This window comes from Furipterus horrens, unplaced genomic scaffold, assembly GCF_987537825.1.
Source record: "Furipterus horrens unplaced genomic scaffold, mFurHor1.1.pri manual_scaffold_5, whole genome shotgun sequence".
NCBI lineage: Eukaryota > Metazoa > Chordata > Mammalia > Chiroptera > Furipteridae > Furipterus > Furipterus horrens.
This window is the reverse complement of record NW_028327175.1, coordinates 47271328-47290623: the sequence shown is the minus strand read 5'-3', so window position 1 is coordinate 47290623 and position 19296 is coordinate 47271328. Positions and strand designations below refer to the sequence as shown.

The following is a 19296-nucleotide window of genomic DNA, read 5'->3' as shown; positions in this document are numbered from 1 at the left end:
CTGTAACCCAGGCATGTGCCCTGACTAGAATCAAACCAGTGACCTTTTGCCTTGCAGGACAGCACCCAACCAACTGAGCCACACACATCAGGACTGTTGTCTTAATCTTAAAAGAAATTGTTTCATGGGCTAAAGAAAATTGTGGAGTTATATTATTTTTGCTAAATAAACTGATAAAGAGATAAAGGGGGAGGAGGATAAACAATAAACTCTGGAAGTACAATATGTAGCTTCTCTTCAAATAAGTTTATTGTTACATCAACAATTTGCTGTACTCTATATGACAGATGAAGACATGGCATGTGTGATGTGATCCTGTCATATTTTAATTCACTTATTGAACAAAAAACAAGGACATAAAATATTTTTATATATTCTAAGAAGAATGTAAAACACTGAATCAAATAGTTGACGGTTTTTACATTTTGATGCAGGCGGTTTCCTCTTAACTAGAGGTCTGAGATAATGTTCATTTTATCTTAGCTTTTTATTCAGAGCTCTTCTGGCTTTTACTTTCAAAGACATATAAAACCCTAGAAGTTAATTTACGATACTTGAGAGGATAGGCTAGCATGATTTTGTGATAGAATATAGAAGTATCTTGTTTATAAAATTTAATGAAATCAAACTCTTCATTATGAGAAGTTACTTTTGATTAATGGAGGCAGGAAAACAGTAATAACTGTCTTCCCTAAAATGTACTTTGGACCTTTTTTTTTATTGTGCTTTCGGTAGTGTTTTCATTAGTTAAGCTAATTGGAAGCCTTTGATGAAAAATATTCACTCTTTTTTGCAATATATTTATAATTTGTGTCAACTCATTTGTAGGAATGGTGAATAAAATTTAGTGTTTGGTAGCTCTGCCCTTGTTGTGTTCTTGTTCTGAGACATCATCACAAAAGATATTTGAATAGAAAAACAAAAGAATAACAAGAGTATCCTACCATCAAGAATAGGTATGTTCATGTTTTTGCTATAGAGTATGATACTTCTAAGAATGTAATGAGTTTTGCTTTTCATTTTCTGCTTTTTCCCCCCACAGCCTCATGATTTTGATGAATGTCGATTTGATATTAGTGTAAATGATAGTGTTTGGTATCTTCGTGCTCAGGATCCAGATCACAGACAACAGTGGATAGATGCCATCGAACAGCACAAGGTAGGGTCTTCAGTGTTTACCTTCCATCCTTTAATATAACATATGTTACTGAAAAGTTGTACATTGTTTGGGTGGTAAAGATTAAAGCAGTACAGAAGTAAATTTTTGAAATAATTTTATTTCTAACACTTGAGCTTCACGAAGGGAATTTGCTGTGATAAATATTTTTAATTGTTGGCTAAAACAAAATATTCCATTTTTAGTAAAGAACAAAACTTGATTTTCATATTTTGATTTGCTTCATAATAAATGTCATTTATATGATATGGTTAAAAGAATTTTTGAAATAACATTGGATTGTAAAACCCTAATATTTAAAAGCTTCAGTGTTGATTTTCGTAGTCATCTATAACCATTTGGGTAAATTCTTTGTAAACATTTGCAAGTCATTTTTTATAAATATGAAGTTATCTAATAATTAGCCTTTAGAAAGTTTTTCTTATATAAATATATAAGCTACAGTCTTGTAATTTAAAGCTAGCCTTTGACTTCTTTAAGTGGTAAGTAGACTAAAGAAATATATGATATTAATAAATCTGCATTACTAGGTAATTCATTATGTCATGGTAAAACAAGGAATAGGGAAAGTTATAAATTTACTGTCACTCCTGACTATGACTTGTGCACATACTTGTCTGTACTTGTTCATTTGGATTTCAGAGTTGTAGTTGAAACACCTATTTTGGTTGACAGGCGCAAAATAGATACACACGCAAAACAAGAAAAACCAGTCTCACCTGGAATACCAGAGGCACATTCTTCTTGATATTGATCATGCGTTAGTTTTTACTGTCTCATTATTGATTCTGAATTTTTCCCAGCGTAAAGAAAACTGTGGTACCCATCATATTCTCTCTGTTTTAGCTTTAGTATTATATTGGTTTTAAAAATTTTTGTGACTCTTAATTATCTTGGTATTACTACTTTGGAAAAGTGTCTAAAGATGGAAAAATGGGAAACAGTTTTCTATTACTTAAAAGAGAAATAAGCTAGAATTCCAGAATCTTACTGCTTTGGAGCCAGGCCTACTTGGAATCAGACACTGCAGCCTCTGACAAATATAACATATGTGACCTTGGATATGATAATTTACCTATTAGTGTATGTAGTGTATGTATTAGAGTGGCTGATATTTCTTCCCATTTATGACGTAGTGGAAAAAATAATGGGCTTTGGAGTCATGACTCAATTCACTAAGTTTTACCATGTTGTTTCTGAATGAAGATTTCTTTATTCAGTGAGAGTTGCTAAATGTGCACATAAGGAGAGTGGCCTAGTTTGTGAATTTAATCAGGGCCAGCCCTCTTAATAATGGTTAAAGATGTTATTAAGTAGAACTAATTTCTATATTTTTAACTGAGATGACTTTTAAAGGCTTAATCAGTTGATTTGGATTAAAGGGCTAGTGTTTTGGTTTCTTTTTTTTCATTCCCCTTTCAATCCAAAGTAAAGTCTCTTGTAGCAGCATATATAAGCTTTTCTTTTTAAGTATATTTTATTTTTTTATTTTTTATTTTTAAGTATATTTTATTGATTATGTTGTTACAGTAGTAACATTTTTTTCCATTTGCTTTCCTCCACCCAGTACCCCGCTTCCCTCCAGCAATCCCACCCCCCCTTAGTTCATGTCCATTGGTCGTGCATATAAGTTCTTTGGCTTCACCCTTTCCTATATTAGTCTTAACTTCCCCCTGTCTATTTTGTACCAACCAGTTATGTGTCTTAGTCCCAGCACCATTTCCCCATTTCTCCCCCTACCTCCTCCCAGCTGATAGCCCTCCAAAGATCCTTATACCTATGATTCTGTTCCTATTCTGGTTTGCTTAGTTGGATTTTGTTTTTATTTTTTAGATTCAGTTGTTGATAGTTGTGAGTTTGTTGTCATTTTCATGTTCATAGTTTTGATTTTCTTTTTCTTCAATAAGTCTCTTTGACATTTCATATAATAATGGCTTGGTGATGATGAACTTCTTCAGCGTTACCTTGTCTGGGAGGCACTTCATCTGCCCTTCCATTCTAAATGATAGCTTTGCTGAATAGAGTAATTTTGGTTGTAAGTCCCAGCTTTTCATCATTTTGAATACTTCTTGTCAGTTCCTCCTTGCCTGGAAAGTTTCTTTTGAAAAATCAGCTGATAGTCTAATGGGCACCCCATTGTAGTTAACTCTCTTCTTTTCTCTTGCTGCTTTTAAAATTCTCTCTTTATCTTGAACCTCTGGCATTTTAATTACGATGTGTCTTGGTGAGATCCTCTTTGGGTCTAGCTTGTTTGGGACACTCTGTGCTTCCTGAACTTGTATGTCTATTTCCTTTGCCAAATTAGGGAAGTTTTCCTTCATTATTTTTTCACATAAGCTTTCAATTTCTTGCTCTTCCTCTTCTCCTTCTGGCACCCCTATGATTCAGATGTAGGCACATTTAAAGTTGTCCCAGAGGTTCTTAAGCCTCTCCTCATTTCTTTCAATTCTTGTTTCCTCATTCTGCACTGGTTAACTTTTTTTCTTCCTTATGTTCCAAATTATTGATTTGAACCCCAGTTTCCTTCCCTTCACCATTAGTTTTGTGTGGATTTTCCTTCGTTTCACTTAGCATAGCCTTCACTTCTTCCCTTATGCGTTTGCCATACTTAAGCAATCTGTGAAGCCTGTGAGCATCTTTATCACCAGTGTTTTGAACTCTGTGTCTGTTAGGTTGGCTGTCTCCTCATCTGTTAGGTTGGCTGTCTTCTCGTCACTTAGTTCTCCCACTGGAACCTTGATCCATTTCCTCTTTTGGGCCATACTTCTCTGTCTCCTCATCTTGACAGGCTCCTGTGTTTGTTTTCCTCTGTGTTTTAGGTAGAGCTGTCACACCTGTTACATTGTTAGGGGCAGAGCCTTAGGCATTTGTCAGTATGGACGACCCGTTTCACTAGGTTGTGGCGCTGTATGTGGGGGATGGGTCTGATAGGGAACAGTGTCACTTGCTCAGCACTCGCCCCTTTACCAGGCACTTCTCCCACTTCTGTATGGGATTGGTTCCTCTCTAGCTGTTGCCCTGGCTGCTGTTCCCAGAGCGGGTGGGTCTCTGGATGTTGTAGGACCATGGCGGCCTTTTAAACAAGCAGACTCTGCTAAGAGACCAGCAGTTTTTTCCTCTGCCCCAACCCCCACTGGTTTGGACAGTTAGAACCGATGAGGCTTTATTTTCCCCAGCACTAGAACCATGAGCTGTGCTGTCTGGTCTCGTTCTGGGAGTGCTCCCCAGGTGTCCCTCCCTACTTTTTAAAACGTGTGCCTGCGTTTTCCACTGGCCTACCACTGCTGCCACCACACTGCATCCTCTTCGCCCCTCCTACCTGTCTGGATGAGAATTTTCTTCTTTATATTTTTGTTTGTTGGACTTCCATGCAGCTCTATTTTCTGGGACTTCTGGTTGTCTCTAGTTTTGAGGTAGTTGTATTCCTTCTTAGTTGTGGAGGGAGAAGCAGCGTGTCTGTCTAGACCTCCATCTTGGCCGGAAGTCTCACAGGGCTAGTTTTTAAGCATATTTTATTTTGTGTGTTTTTCTTAGTAAAGCTGAACCAGAATTTTTTGCATGCTCCCGTTTTGTTTTGTTTTTTGTTTTTGAGTGAAGAAGTATACTTGAAGCATATATTTCTTTCATATTACTGATTTCTTTGTGTCTTTGAACAATGGATACCTAGAATCTTTGATTCTCTTTCAGAGCACTGTGACTTAAGCTGAGATAACAAATTTTTGGTGAATTTAAGTTCTTAGAAGGAAGTTTCAAGAGTAGGGTTCCAGATACATTGTAAACTTTTCCTTTCTGATTTCTAAAGATAGTTTATTCATAGGCAAGTAAGGAGGACTCATTGTTAACTGCTATTCTTATTAATAATTAATTTAATTTTAATGTAAAATATGTGATGTGTGCCAACAAAGTAACATCAGTGAAAATTTAAATTTGCATGTGAATTTTAAAAATAAATTGAGTTATTAAACTAACATCTAGGAGAGAGAAAATCCAAATGCTATCACCAAACATAATCAGCAAAGTTTTCTTATTTTTCCATAGACCAGAAATAAGGAGGTAGTGATATGTTTTCTAATTCATTCTTCAATATCACTAGAGAATATTGAATGTGGAAATTAATTTTTTAATTTTAGTATTTAAGCATGTATTGCTGTATTGCTATTCAAAATTCACATCAAAATGTTAAGGCATCATGGTGATTGTGATGATGATGATAATGATAGTGATAGGAGCTCTACTATTTATTGAGGATCATCTAATACTGATTATTTTGTTTGTATTTCCATGTGCTTTATTTTCTTCCTACTATCCTGAGAGGTTAGGAAAGTACTGTTTTACAGAACAGAAAACTGAGGTTTAGATTAAAATTAAGTAACTTAAAGTATACTAACTTTTAGTTCATGGATTCTTAGAATTCAGTTTTATGTTCTGCTTTCCATCATGTACTGTTGGTAGACTGAATGTTTGGAAATAATTTCCATAAGCTCACTTCTTGCAGGTTAGAGTGTATCATCTGAGTTTTACTACCATATATGTGCAAGACAAATATGAACTCATGTTTCTGCACATGGAATGTCAAAAAGAGCATTTTATTGTATTAAATATTGTTTGAATACTGGATTCTGGGGTCTGACAAATATGGGATTGAATCCTGGCACTCTTAGTAACTGTGTGACACTGGTAAGTTAGTTAAGGGAGGAAAGATGACAGTCAATATGCAGTATGTGCCCCCACCCCCAACGAAAACAAACAAGCAAGCAAGATATTCCAGTCATGATAAACTAAGAGTGTTGTACTTTAAAGTTGACCTGGGTATCCATCATGCCAACTCATTCAATTCATAGCTACTTCCTCATTGTGCCACCTGTCCTTATGATAGTTGGACAAGACACTTGGAATAGTGCACCTGTCTTTTTCTCTTCTGATGTCATAGATGAGCCTTCATTGTCTTTTTTTTTTTTTTTTTTTTTTGCTATTGGACCTTTGTTAGGGCTTCCCTGACAGGTTTAAGTCATTTTCAATTTCCGATATTTGGAAGGAGTTTGACCTTTCTGTTATTTTCCTTCACAGGAGGCCCTTATGCTCATTAGAATAATAACTTATATGTATTAGTACATTACTCTCTCTCTCTTTTCTTCCCCTTTCCCTCCCACTCTCCCCTTCTCTCTCTGTCCCCCTCCCTCCCTCTCTCACAAGGATACCACACCACACCACACCAGCAGTACTATCTTACAGGACCTCTTTAACGATAACAATGTGGTGGTGATGATAATGATAACTAACATTTTTGAGAATAATATGCCAGATGTAGTAATAAACACTCTGTATACATTATCTCATTTTACTCTTACAGTCTTATGAGTTTAACATTATTGTCCTATTTTTACAGATTAGGAAATTGAGACATAGAGAGGTTAAGTAACTTGTCCAAGGTCAAACAACTAATTAGAGAAGGAGCCAGCATTCAGACCCAGGTCTGTCTGACCTGAGAACCAGAGCTTTTGGCCAACAAGCACTTCTGCCATCCTATAAGTATGTATTTATTTGACGTATATTTTGTTGACTTAAATCATGGGCTTCTTGAATCACAATATTTTCATATTTTTATGTGTTCTTCATATCTCTAGTGTTTATTTTAGACCATAAGTTCATAAAAGCTTAGATAATACAGCTTTTTTGTAGTAAATCAGTAAAGCTTTAGGCACATAAGATTTCCAGTTGAAATAATCTAGAGTATCGTAAAACTGATTTTATGGAGGAAATACGTGATTTTTGAAGGTTTGTTTTTTTTTTCCTTTTAATCTGTAGAGTTGGTAATAGAATGATTGATTACTGACAGAAATACAGTGTGGAGTTCTATATTGCCTTTCTAGCTCTGTATTGTCCTCCTTGGTATTTATTCCAGGATAACTTTATCACTACAAGAAAAGTTTTAAAAGGTAATTCTATGATATAAATTTTCTCAGTATATTAGGAATTGCATAATTCAGTATGACATTAGACAGTGGCCCCTGTGGAAGATATTTCTGAGGTCATTCTTAAATTCGAAGGATCTATTTCAAGTTAAAATATAGAAAGGGACATATGTATACCAGGCCAGTAATTTTATTTTGAAATAGTGTGCTGTCTTTATTGTGCAGAGTTCATTCATATTCCACATTTCTGCTTGGATTTAAGGCAGCACTAAATAAATGATTTTTAAAGAGTTGGTTTTGTTTTGTCTTAATAAACCTCTTGGCCACCTCCCATGTTGTTTTGAGATCAGATGAGATGGTGTTTGTGAAAATTATCTAAAAACTAAAAGCTATATGAAAGTTAAGTTTTGGGGCTCTGACAGAGTTTGTGGTAATCACGACATTCCTTTATGTCAATAAGGGAGCAACCTTATTAGATCCTGATATTTTGGTGGTCATGGGCCACACAGACTTTCCCCATGTTTTGGAAATTATCCAAGACTTTAGGAGTCATAGGAAAATGCACAATTAGGGAGAAAGAATCCAAATGATAATTTCTACAGTTGTTGTTTTTCTGTAGTGGGAATCTTCAGTCAGTTGTTTTGTAATTTAATGTTTATGACTTTGTCCTTACCCTTTTGGAAGGCTCACTGATTCATATGTGAAGCTCCATTAAATACTTTCAGAAGAAAGGCTTATTCTCAACCTGAGAAGTTTAAGGATTTCTGTCTGAGGAAATAATGTAAAAAACAATTTTTGAAACAAAATTATACATTTTACTTGAAATGAAATAGGTGTGAAGAAAGTTTCTTACCAAAAGATTCTCATGTTTGAGTCATCTAAATGTACCCAATACTCATTTTAAAGGTCTTTTAAAAATTGTGTTACTATTTGCCATAACGAATTTATTTCCCTATGCTACCTCAGGGTCACCTTGATTTTAGGATCAATTTCTGCTTATTTAACACCTTAATTTCTTTTGTGTTAAATTGGACATAACCTTATTAGAATACTATTTCAAAATAGCTAGATGGCAAAATATACCTGTTAACTTTTTAGCATTTTAAATATCAAGGTCATGTAAAGCTATTCACTCTGTTTGCCACTTTTTAAAATGTAATCTTTATTGTATTATATTCCATTACCATTTTGTCCCCTTATACCCCTCCCCCCAGCAGTCACCACACTGTTGTCCCTGTCCATGAGTCCTTTGTCCTTTTTGCTCAATCCCTCCACCCCCGAACCCCCACCCCAGAGCTGTCATCTGCTTTCCGTCTGAGTCTGTCCCCATTTTCTTTGTCAGTTCAGTTTGTTCATCAGATTCCACATGTGAGTGAAATCATATGGTATTTGTCTTTCTCTGACTGGCTTCTTTCACTTAGCATAAAGTTCTCCAGGTCTATCCATACTGTCGCAAAGGGTAAAATTTCCTTCTTTTTTATGGCCGAGTAGAATTCCATTGTATAAATGGCCCATAGTTGTTCTGTCCACTCACCTATTGATGGACACTTGAGCTGCTTCATATCTTGGCTGTTGTAAATAATTCTGGGTCAAAAGGCAGATCCATTTTCAGTTTTTGAGGTGTCTCCATACTGCTTTCCAGAGTGGCTGCACCAGTTTGCATTTCCACTAACAGTGCAAAAGGGCTCCCCTTTCTCCACATCCTTGCCAGCACTTGTTGTTTGTTGATGATAGCCATTCTGATAGGTGTGAGGTGGTATCTCATTGTGGTTTTAATTTGCATTTCTCTGATGATTAGTGACACTGAGCATCTTTTCATATGTTTTGCCCATTTTTTAATTGGGTTGTTTGTTTTGTTTTGGTGTTTGAGTTTTGTAAGTTTATAAATTTTGGATATTAACCCCTTATCAGGTGTATCAATGCATATGTTCTCCCATTCTGTGGGATGTAGTCTTATTTTGATGATTTCACTTGCTGTACAAAAACTTTTTAGTTTGTTTGATATAGTCCCATTTGTTTATTTTTTCTTTTGTTTTTCTTGCCTGGGGAGATACATTTGATAAAAAATTTCTACCAGCAATATCTGAGATTCTGGTGCCTATGTTTTCTTCAAGGATTTTTATGGTTTCAGATCTAATATTTAAGTCTTTGATCCATTTGAATTTATTCTTGTGTGTGGTGTAAGAAGGAGGTCTAGTTTCATTTCTCTGCATGTATTTGTCCAATTTTCCCAGCACTATTTATTGAATAAACTATCTTTAGCCCATTGTATGTGCTTGCTTCCTCTGTTGAATATTAGTTGACTATAAAGGTGTGGGTTTACTTCTGGGCTCTCTATTCTGTTCCATTTATCTGTATGTCTGTTTTTGTGCCAGTACCAGGTTGTTTTGATTACTATGGCCTTGTAGTATAGTTAGATATTAGGTAACGGATTCCTTCAACTTTCTTCTTCTTTCTCAGGATCACTCTTGCTGTGTGTAGCCTTTTCTGGTTCCATATAAATTTTTGAAATATTTGTTCTAGTTCCATGAAATATGTCATTGGAATCTTGGTAGGAATTACATTGAAGCTGTAGATGGCTTTGGGTAGTATGGACATTTTAATGATATTAATTTTTTTTATCCATTAACATGGTATGTGCTTCCATTTGTATGTTCAGTTTCTTTCTTCAGTGTCTTATAATTTCTGTGTATAGGTCTTTTACATCCTTGATTAGGCTTATATTTAGGTATTTTATTATTTTTGTAGCAAATGTGAATGGGATTGTTCTTTTAATTTCCCTTTCTGTTCATTATTGGCATATAAAAATGCAGCTGGTTTCTGGGTATTAATTTTGATTCCTGCTGCTTTGCTGAATTCATTGATCAGTTCTAGTAGTTTCTTGGTGGAATCTTTGGGGTTCTCTAGGTACAGTATCATGTCATCTGCAAATAATGACAGTTTTACTTCTTCCTTTTCAATTTGGATGCCTTTTTTCTTCTTGTCTGATTACCATGGCTAGGACTGCCAGTACTATGTTGAATAAGAGACGTGAAATGGACATCCCTCTCTTGGTCCTGACCTTAAGGGAAACACTTACAGTTTATGCTTGTTGAATATGATGCTGGCAGTGGGTGTGTCATATATGACCTTTATTATGTTTAGGTATGTTCCCTCTAATCCCACTTTGCTGAGTTTCAATTATAAATGAGTGCTGAGTTTTATTTAATGCTTTTTCTGCATCTATTGATACTGATCATGTGGCTTTTATCCTTCATTTTGTTGTAATGTGGTGAATCACGTTTATTGATTTGCGACTGTTGTACCAACCTTGCATTCCCAGAATAAATCCCACTTGATCTTGGTATATGATCTTTTTGCTGCATTACTGTACTCAGTTTGCTGATATTTTGTTGAGGGTTTTATTTTCTTATGTTCATCAGGGATATAGCCTTTAATTTTCTTTCTTTGTAGTGTCTTTATCTGGTTTTGGAATTAGGATAATGTTGGCCTCGTAAAATGAGTTTAGGAGCCTTCCCGCTTGAATTTTATAAAGTAGTTTGAGGAAGAGAAGTGTTAGTGCTTCTCAGAATGTTTGGTAAAATTCACCTGTGAAACCATCTGGTTCAGGGCTTTTGTTTGTTAGGAGTTTTTTGGTTACTGCTTCAATTTCACGAGGTGTAATCTCTTTATTCAGATTCTCTGATTCTTCCTTGTTTAGTTTTGAAAGATTATATGTTTCTAGAAATTTATCCATTTCATCATGGTTGTCCAGTTTGTTGGCCTATAATTGTTCATAATATTTTCTTACAACCCTTTGCATTTCTTTGGTGTCAGTTATTATTTCTCCTCTTTCATTTCTGATTTTATTTCTTTGGGTCCTTTCTCTTTTTCTCTTGATGAGTCTGGTTAAACATTTGTCAATCTTGTTTATCTTTTCAGGGAACCAGCTCTTAGAAATGTTGATCTTTTGTATCATATTTTTAGACTCTGTTTTGTTTATTTCTGCTGTTATCTTTACTATTTCCTTCCTTTTACTCACTTTGGGCTTTTTTTGTTGTTCTTTTTCAAGTTCCTTTTAGTGTGAAGTTAGATTGTTTGAGTTTTTTCTTGTTTTTTGAGATAGGACTGTAATGCTGTGAATTTCCCTCTTAGGATTGCTTTCCCAGTGTCCCACCAATTTTGGATTGTTGTGTCCTCATTTTCATTTGTTTCAAGGTATCTTTTGATTTCTTCCTTGTTCTCGTGTTGACCCATTCATTGTTTAATATGTCATTTAGCTTCCATGTCTTTATGTGTTTTTCAGTGTTCTTGTGATTTCTAGTTTCATAGCATTGTGATCAGAGAAGATTCTTGATATGATTTTAATCTTGTAAACTTTATTGGGATTTGTTTCGTGTCCCAATATTTGGTCTGTCCTAGAAAACGTTCCATGTGTACTTGAAAAGTATATTTGCTGCTTTGGGGTGAAATGCTCTGAAGATATTAATTAAATCCATTTGAACTATTGTGTCATTTAAGGCTGCAGTCTCCTTGTTTTTTTGTCTAAAGATCTATCTATTGAAGTCAATGGGGTGTTAAAATCCCCAACTATGACTATAGTTCTCTGGATCGCTCTTTTTATATCCATCAAGGTTTGCGTTACATATTTAGGTGCTTCTATGTTGGGTGTATAAATGTTTACTAGGGTTATATCCTCTTGTTGAGTTGTTCCCTTTATTATTATGTAGGGTCCTTCTTTGTCTCTTACTATAGCCTTGGTTTTAAAGTATTTTGTCAGATATAAGTACAGCTACCCCTGCTTTTTCTTTTACATTTGCTTGAAATAATTTTTTCCAACCCTTTACTTTTAGTCTATGTGTATCTTTTTATTTGAGATGGTCTCTTGGAGGCAGCATATATATGGATCTTTTTTTCTTATTCATTCCGTTACCCGGTGTCATTTTGTTGGAGCATTTAAGTCACTTATATTTTAGGTGATTATTGATAAATATGTATGTGGTGCCATTTTATCAGTAGACTGTTTTCCTCTTCGTTTTTTTCTTTTTCTTTTTCTATTTTTCATCTGAAAGCAAGCTCTTTAACATCTGTTGCAGTACTGATTTGGTGTTAACAAACTCCTTTAGCTTTTTCTTGTCTGGGAAGCTCCTTACTTTCCTTCAATTTTAAATGATAGCCTTGCTGCATAAAGTAGCCTTGGTTGTAGATCCTTGCTTTTCATCACCTTGAATATATCATGCCACTCCCTTCTGGCCTGAAATGTTTCTGTTTAGTAATTAGATGCCAGTCTAATTGGTGCTCTCGTGTAGCTAACTACCTGCTTTTCTCTTGCGGCTTTTGGGATTCTTTCTTTGTCTTTAAGTCTTGTCATTTTGATTATGTTTCATCTCAGTGTAGGCCTCTATGGGTCCAACTTGTGTGGGACTATCTGAGGTTCCTGAACTTGTGTGACTTTTCCATCACCATATTAGGGAAGTTTTCGCTCATTATTTCTTCAAATAGGTTCGCTATCCCTTGCTCGCTCTCTTGTCCTTCTGGTATTCCCATGATATCAATGTTGTTTTGCTTCATGTTGTCCAAAGTGTTTTTTAAAAAATGAAGAGAGCTTAAGGATTCTTTTTTTGTTGATCTTCCTGATTGTTTTTTTCTTCCTTGTCTTCCAAAACACTGATTTGGAAGACAAAACACTGCTTCATCTAAACTACTGTTTATTCCTTCCATTGTATTATTTATTTTAGATACAGTAGTCCCTTGCTATATCACGGTTCACTTATCACGCCCTCACTGTATCACGGGGTTTTAAAAAATATTATATTTAATTATCGCAGATTTTTCACTATATTGCGGGATTTTGCAGTACTATATACATATGTTGTTAAAGTTACTAGATTTAAGAGTGTAGAATAGATTTAAGGTTCCTACTTCACAGGGGGCAGGGGAGATCTGGACCGTAATACCTGCGATAAGTGAGGGAATACTGTATTGCATTCTTTATTTCTGACTGCTCCTTTTTTATGTTTTCTTTGTCTTTTTTTTTTTTTTTTTTTAAGGGAGCTGGAGGGTTCTATGTCTTTTTTTTATGCTGTTGAGTATCCTTATAATCATTACTCTAAACTCTTACCTGATAAATTACTTGCCTCCATTTTATCTAGTGCTTCTGGAGAATTCTCTTGTTCTTTCATTTGGGGCCTGTTTCTTTGTCTTCCCATTTTGGCTGTTTCTTTGCATTTTTCTCTTAAGTTGCTAAACTAATCAGCTATCTGGCCTAAGACCACAAGGTGGGGCAGAGTAATTCCTATGGGCAGGGCTGATGCTTTTCTTCAGGCTGATGCCACTTGGAGGGACTTCTCTGCCTGAGAATGATGGCTTCTGCAGTATGGGGGATGACTCAGCACAGGTATCCTCATAGCTGTTCTTTTAGTTCTCTTCCCAAGCCACCAACCCTAGACTCTCCTCAAACATCTCTAGTCCACTCTGCCCTCCCTCTGGCATAGCCCAAGGTAAGTGTCTACATACAAAATTTTGTGCATTAGCCCTTTAAAAGGCACTCTGCATCTCCAGCCATTTCTGCCTGGCAGACAGAAACCCTGCTGCTTTTCAGAGCTAGATGTATCGGGGTTCCTTTCTGGCTCTGTTGCTATAGGCTAGGGAGCCCAGCTTTGGTTTAGACCCCACATTCCTCAGGTGGAACCCCCAGCTGCTGAAATATCTTTCCAGAACTAAAGCCGTTGCCCGTGGGAGCCCAGCTCGCCCTCTCGAGTCTCCGCAGTCCCTACCAGTCTTGTTGTGGTGAAGTGGTTTCTTCAGTCTGCCCTTATTATAAGGCTTTTCTCCAGCTAGTGTTCAGTTGGTTATTCAGGATGATTTCTCCACAATTTAGTTGTCATTCTAGATTGTTCCTGGGAGGAGGTTATTGTAGCTTCCACTTAACTCCTCTGCTGTCTTGGATCACCCTCTGTTTGCCATTTTAAATCAACTGTAATTTTGGAAAATTTTTTCTTAATAGCTACTATAGGTTCTTTGTATAGTTCTCTGCTTTATAAATAATTATAAGCTTAGCTTTTGAATCTGATTTAATTGATAAAGGCTTAAGAATGCAAATATAACTTTAAAGTACTATTTTTAGTATATATTTTATGTAAATAATTTTATGAGATCAGTGGATTAAAACCAATCCTCCATCTACCTATTTGTATCATACCACGTTGATGGAGGGAAGAAGATCAAATCAAATTTTACTTCTTTACATTCAGTCATTTTAATTTTTGAAGGGAGTGGAAACTGGTAGCTGCCATTGTCCTCATGGCTTTCAGATTAAGTTGTAGAAACCCGAGGTAATGGCATTACAACTGAACTTGATTAACCAGCAAAGTAACGTCATTGTGTCTCTGCATGTTTTTCTTATTAAGATGAGGAATTTGCTTAGTTCCCAGCAGTGAGAGTTAATGGCTGAATTGCTTACAGTAATTCATACATGGCTGATCATTATTTTTAAACATCTAAATGTAGATATTGTTACACTGCCAGGACTTTTATAGTTGATGAAATCAAGGAGGAAAGGAAGGTACCAACTCTTTAATATTCTTGGTGTTCTGGAATTTAAAATACTATCAAGGGCTTTTAAAATAACTATCAATTTTTGTTACCTGCAATTTTTGAAATTCAAATTCACCTGAGCCAACATCTGCACTTATATTTCCATAGTTACTTAAATACTTAATAAAAAGTGTATTATCTTGAAAAGAGAAAATAGATGTCAGTAATTTATGGGGTTTTCATCCAGATTCTTTTTTGTGAGGAAAGTGTTTATTATTTACTGTGATGGTAAAAGAGGAATAAGAGGATTTTACATGGTACAGGTATAATACAGGTCCATCTACGTTACATTGAGAAATAGGAACATTGCCAGGCACCAGGAAAATTTAGAATGCCCTATCTGCACAGAACTCCCAAACTGTAAACTTGGAGTGATCTTATTGTTAACAGAACTCAGCTGCTTTCCTTTCACCTGAATAGGTTAGATTCATTCTAGTATTCTTCTCTTTCTTGGTTCCTGTATTTTCTAAACTTTTGCTCTCCCCTCCTACTCTTAGTTTCTTATTCCTTGGTTTGTCATGACCTTTTCCTGTTGTTGGCTTTTTTTCAGCTTCAGCTCCTACTGCTAACTCCCTAATCTCTTGGCATTTACTAAGGTAAATGTCTTGAGAAAATTTGATTGCCTTTTCATTCGAGGTTACAGTGAATTAGCCACCTTAGTCCATTTATAATCAATTGTATATTTACTTACACTTCAAGGATAGAGTGGGACTGGCAGTTGTACAAACAATGTTCTGAAAACATTGTATAACTCAGTATAGCGTTTACCAAATTTGCAAGTTTTTATAATGCTTAGCACATATTAGCTACTAACATTTCAGGTGAATACTACTAGATTTTCAGCTTATTTTTCTAGTCTTTATTAGTCTGTAATTTGCTTGCAAAATACTTCTTTAAAGATTTAAAAAGGGGTCAACTAGAGTTGAATAACTGTTCTGTATCATTACTACAGAAAATATTAAAATGAGGTTATGCTACAAAGTCATTTATTTACAGTGTTTCGATATTGTATTTGAACTTTTATTTAATCAGGAGGGAAGATTTCTGACAGTCACTGGGACAGACAGGATTCTGCTTTTTCTATATTGGATTGGAAAAATAATGGTGGGTGGCATGGCTTACACTTCTTGACAGCACTGGAAACTCTTTAATTTTATTTGCTGAGTGTGTTGGATATTAGTGGGAGAAATGTTTTTAAAAATTAAAGAGTACAAAACTCCCTTTCATCAAGTAAATCTTATAGCTAATAACTTAGAAAAGATATGCTTATGTTGTCTTCATTTCCTGGTAAATATTCTGGGTTTGTTTGGAATTGAGAGATGAAACACAGTATTGGGTTAGGAATAATAAGAATAGGTAGCAAAGTAAATGGAGGTTCTGCAGGTTAAAATGTTATCCTAGCCAAAAACAATTGTGTCCTTTTTCAGTCAGAAGTCCTTGTTCTTGACAGACAAGATATGATCATTGATAGGCATGTTCATACTGCTGCTTATCTCTTAGTCCTTGTTCTTTTCAGTTATATTCCTTTGATCTGTAGTGGGATAGAGGAGTTATTAGGCACTGTTATCATTTAATATCATTTAATCTTCCGGGAAGCCTTTCAGTGTAGGTGTTACTGCATTTTGCATAAAAAATGAAATTGAATAGATGAGAACATTGATCTAAGTGGTAACGTTTTTCCAAGAACCACCTCAGTTTTTTGTGGTACTCCCCTTTCTAGTTAATTTCAGCTATCCTCGTGGATGCATAGTTGAATACTAAAAAAAAAAAATATCAGTCAACCCCTTTAAAAGATATTTCCCATATAGTTAGATCTAAAATTTCTTCACAAGTCTTTTAAAACCATTCCTGTGAATAGTTTTATTAATTAGATTTTATTGCTCCCCAACTCTTTTTTTAAAGTAATATTCACTCATAAGGAAAAGAAATACAAAACTATATTCAGTTTATAACTGAGACAATTACTCTTCATTTTGGTATATTTTCTTCTCATTCTTCATAAATTTTACCCCCAAAACATTATGGAGATAAAATTTATATCCTGTTTTTTCCCCTACCTAATAACATCATTTTCTCCTTATAACACAGCTCTGTTAATATTTTATTGTACTGTAATTTTGATGCTTATTTGCTTATTATTAGACCTTTGTATTATTTTAACATTTTAAATTGACTGCCTTCCTACATAAAGCATTTTCTGCAGTGTAGTTGCTTCCTTAGATTCTCAGAAGTAGAACTTATAGGTTTAAGGATACAAGCACTTTTAATACATATGCTGCCAAATTGGTTTCCACAAATATTGTACTGATGGTACATTTCATCTGCAGGATGTGCAGATTTTCATTTCACTGCAACTTTACCAGCATTATTAGTGTTTTAACCCATTCTAAGTGAGATAGATGAAGAATGTGTTCTCTGACTTTATTTTTGTTTTAATTTTTGTAGAAGTGATATATGATAGCTGTAAATAATTCAAATAATGTAGAAAATGCTGAGAATGACAAAAAAGAAAATGAAAATTTAGGCCACATAGAAATGACCACTATTCATCACTGGTAAAGATTCCTTCCAGATATATCTTTGCATGTACAGCCTTACAGTTTTACATAAATATAGCGCTGTATTTTATGTATTTTACATAGTACTGGCTGTATTATAGCCTTTTCTCCACTAGCAACAAGTTATGGGTTTCTTTGTATATTTGATATAGGTCTTAATTTCTCCCCTACCCCTAAGAAAGAATTCTATATTTCTTGCTGGAGAATATGACTACCATTTTCCCCAAAAATAATACAGTGTCATATTAATTTTTGCTCCTAAAAAAGCGCTAGGTCTTATTTTCAAGGACTGTCTTGTTTTTCCATGAATAAGAATTCACATTTATTGTTGAACAAAAAATCAACATTTATTAATATACTGTCATGTCATCACAAACATCAGCATAACCAACCAAACTCTGAATTCATCAAGAATTTGGGGGGAGCTGTAGCAATGACTGCCACTAGGTCTTATTTTCAGGGGAGGCCTTATATTTCTAAGCTTGAAAAAAATAGCACTAGGTCTTATTTTCGGGGGAAACAGGGTAGGAGAAAGAACAAGCTTTTCAAAAGATTAGGTGCCATTAAAAAATATAAGTCAGCCTTTTTGCCATATTTTATACCACTGCTTTGCAGTATGGATGAGCTAATGAACAGAATGTGCAGAATGATATAGATAATAAGGGAGTTTTCTTTTCAAATCAGTTCTTAGGCATTGTTGGTATTTTATTAAATTCATAGCTGAACTACGTGATTTAGTTTGTTATGTTTTTCATTTTTATCAAAAAGTTAAGATACAGAGGGTCAGGTACATGTAAAGGAATTAGTTTAAAGTTTACTTTTGTTCTTTGACCAACAGTAACCTTTGTATCAGCTTTCCAGGTAGTATACTGCCGTTTGGAAAATGCTACTAACCCCCTCTAGTGCCCAAAAGATTGTGCTTTTTTTTTTTTTAATAGGAATATTGTAACAAAGAGGTGTGGTCTCATTACTGTAGTATTTAAAAGAAGTAAACTTTGTTCTATATAGGGTGTATTCAGTAAATGTTTTATTGAACCAAAATGGCCTTTCATGTTTATGTAAAACCTGTTTAGGAATATTGCTTACAAACTCACAAATTTCAGAAAGTTTTTACACATCAATTTATAGGAAGGAGCGTAAAGCAAATATATTGGAAGGGGAAAATATTCCTGGATTAACTGTATTTGAATGTCTCATTATTACTTTTAGATAGAATTTGGTGTTTTCAAAGTACTATATTGGTGATTAGAGGTCATAAATAAGCTCAGCTTCTTTTTTCTTGTGGAAGAGTGAGTGGGATTTTTAAAAAGCCAGCATGCCTGTGAAGTATTATCCATAAAAATCATACCGATGAGATTTGAAAACATCTTATAATTTTAAGAACAGTTAAGAGTATATCAGTTGGACTATAAACTTAATTTTTTCCCATTCTCATCCCTGCTTCCCTCACCCACTCTACCTTCAAAAAGCAGATCTTATATATTCAGGATGAATATTGTTACCTTCAAAGTGGACATTTTGGGAAGCCAAAATAGATGTATCAACAACTTTACTGCTTTTCAGAATAATTATACAATTTTTGTTTTAGAATTATTTTCAGCCCAATGACAATATTTATAAAATACTGAATCTTGATACAAGGCTGCACCTGTGCCTCTCAAGTATTATATAAATAATTGAGTATAATTTTTAAAACATGTTTGTGTGGTATAGAAACTTTGAAATAAACTATGTTACCTGTTGCATAAATGCTATGCTTAACTTTTTTAATAATAGTAAATACTCAGAAATGGATTGATTCTTATAAAACATTAAAAGATATTGATAATTTTTGATGATAGATGAGATTTTTGAGAGAAATTCAAAACTAAGAGCCATGTCATGTAAATAAGAAAGCCAGTCAAGCCCTGGCTGATGTGGCTCAGTGGATTGAGCACCAGCCTGCAAACCAAGGGGTTGCTGGTTCGAATCCCTGTTGGGACACATGTCTGAGTTACAGGCTGGGTCCCCAGTTGGAAGCGCATGAGAGGCAACCACCCGTTGATATTTCTCTCTGTCTCTTTCCTGCCTTCCC

The 19296-nt window shown here is 34.9% G+C and overlaps 1 protein-coding gene across 4 annotated transcripts in view; it reads left to right on the top strand.

Moving 5' to 3' along the window:
- Positions 1 to 19296, top strand: part of CERT1 (ceramide transporter 1) — a 94577-nt gene that overhangs the window by 24785 nt on the left and 50496 nt on the right. For all 4 annotated transcript variants that reach the window (XM_090276395.1, XM_090276394.1, XM_090276393.1 and 1 more), the window contains one exon: positions 1043 to 1159. In XM_090276395.1, the coding sequence (XP_090132521.1) occupies positions 1043 to 1159 (117 nt within the window). The remainder of the gene's footprint in view (positions 1 to 1042; positions 1160 to 19296) is intronic.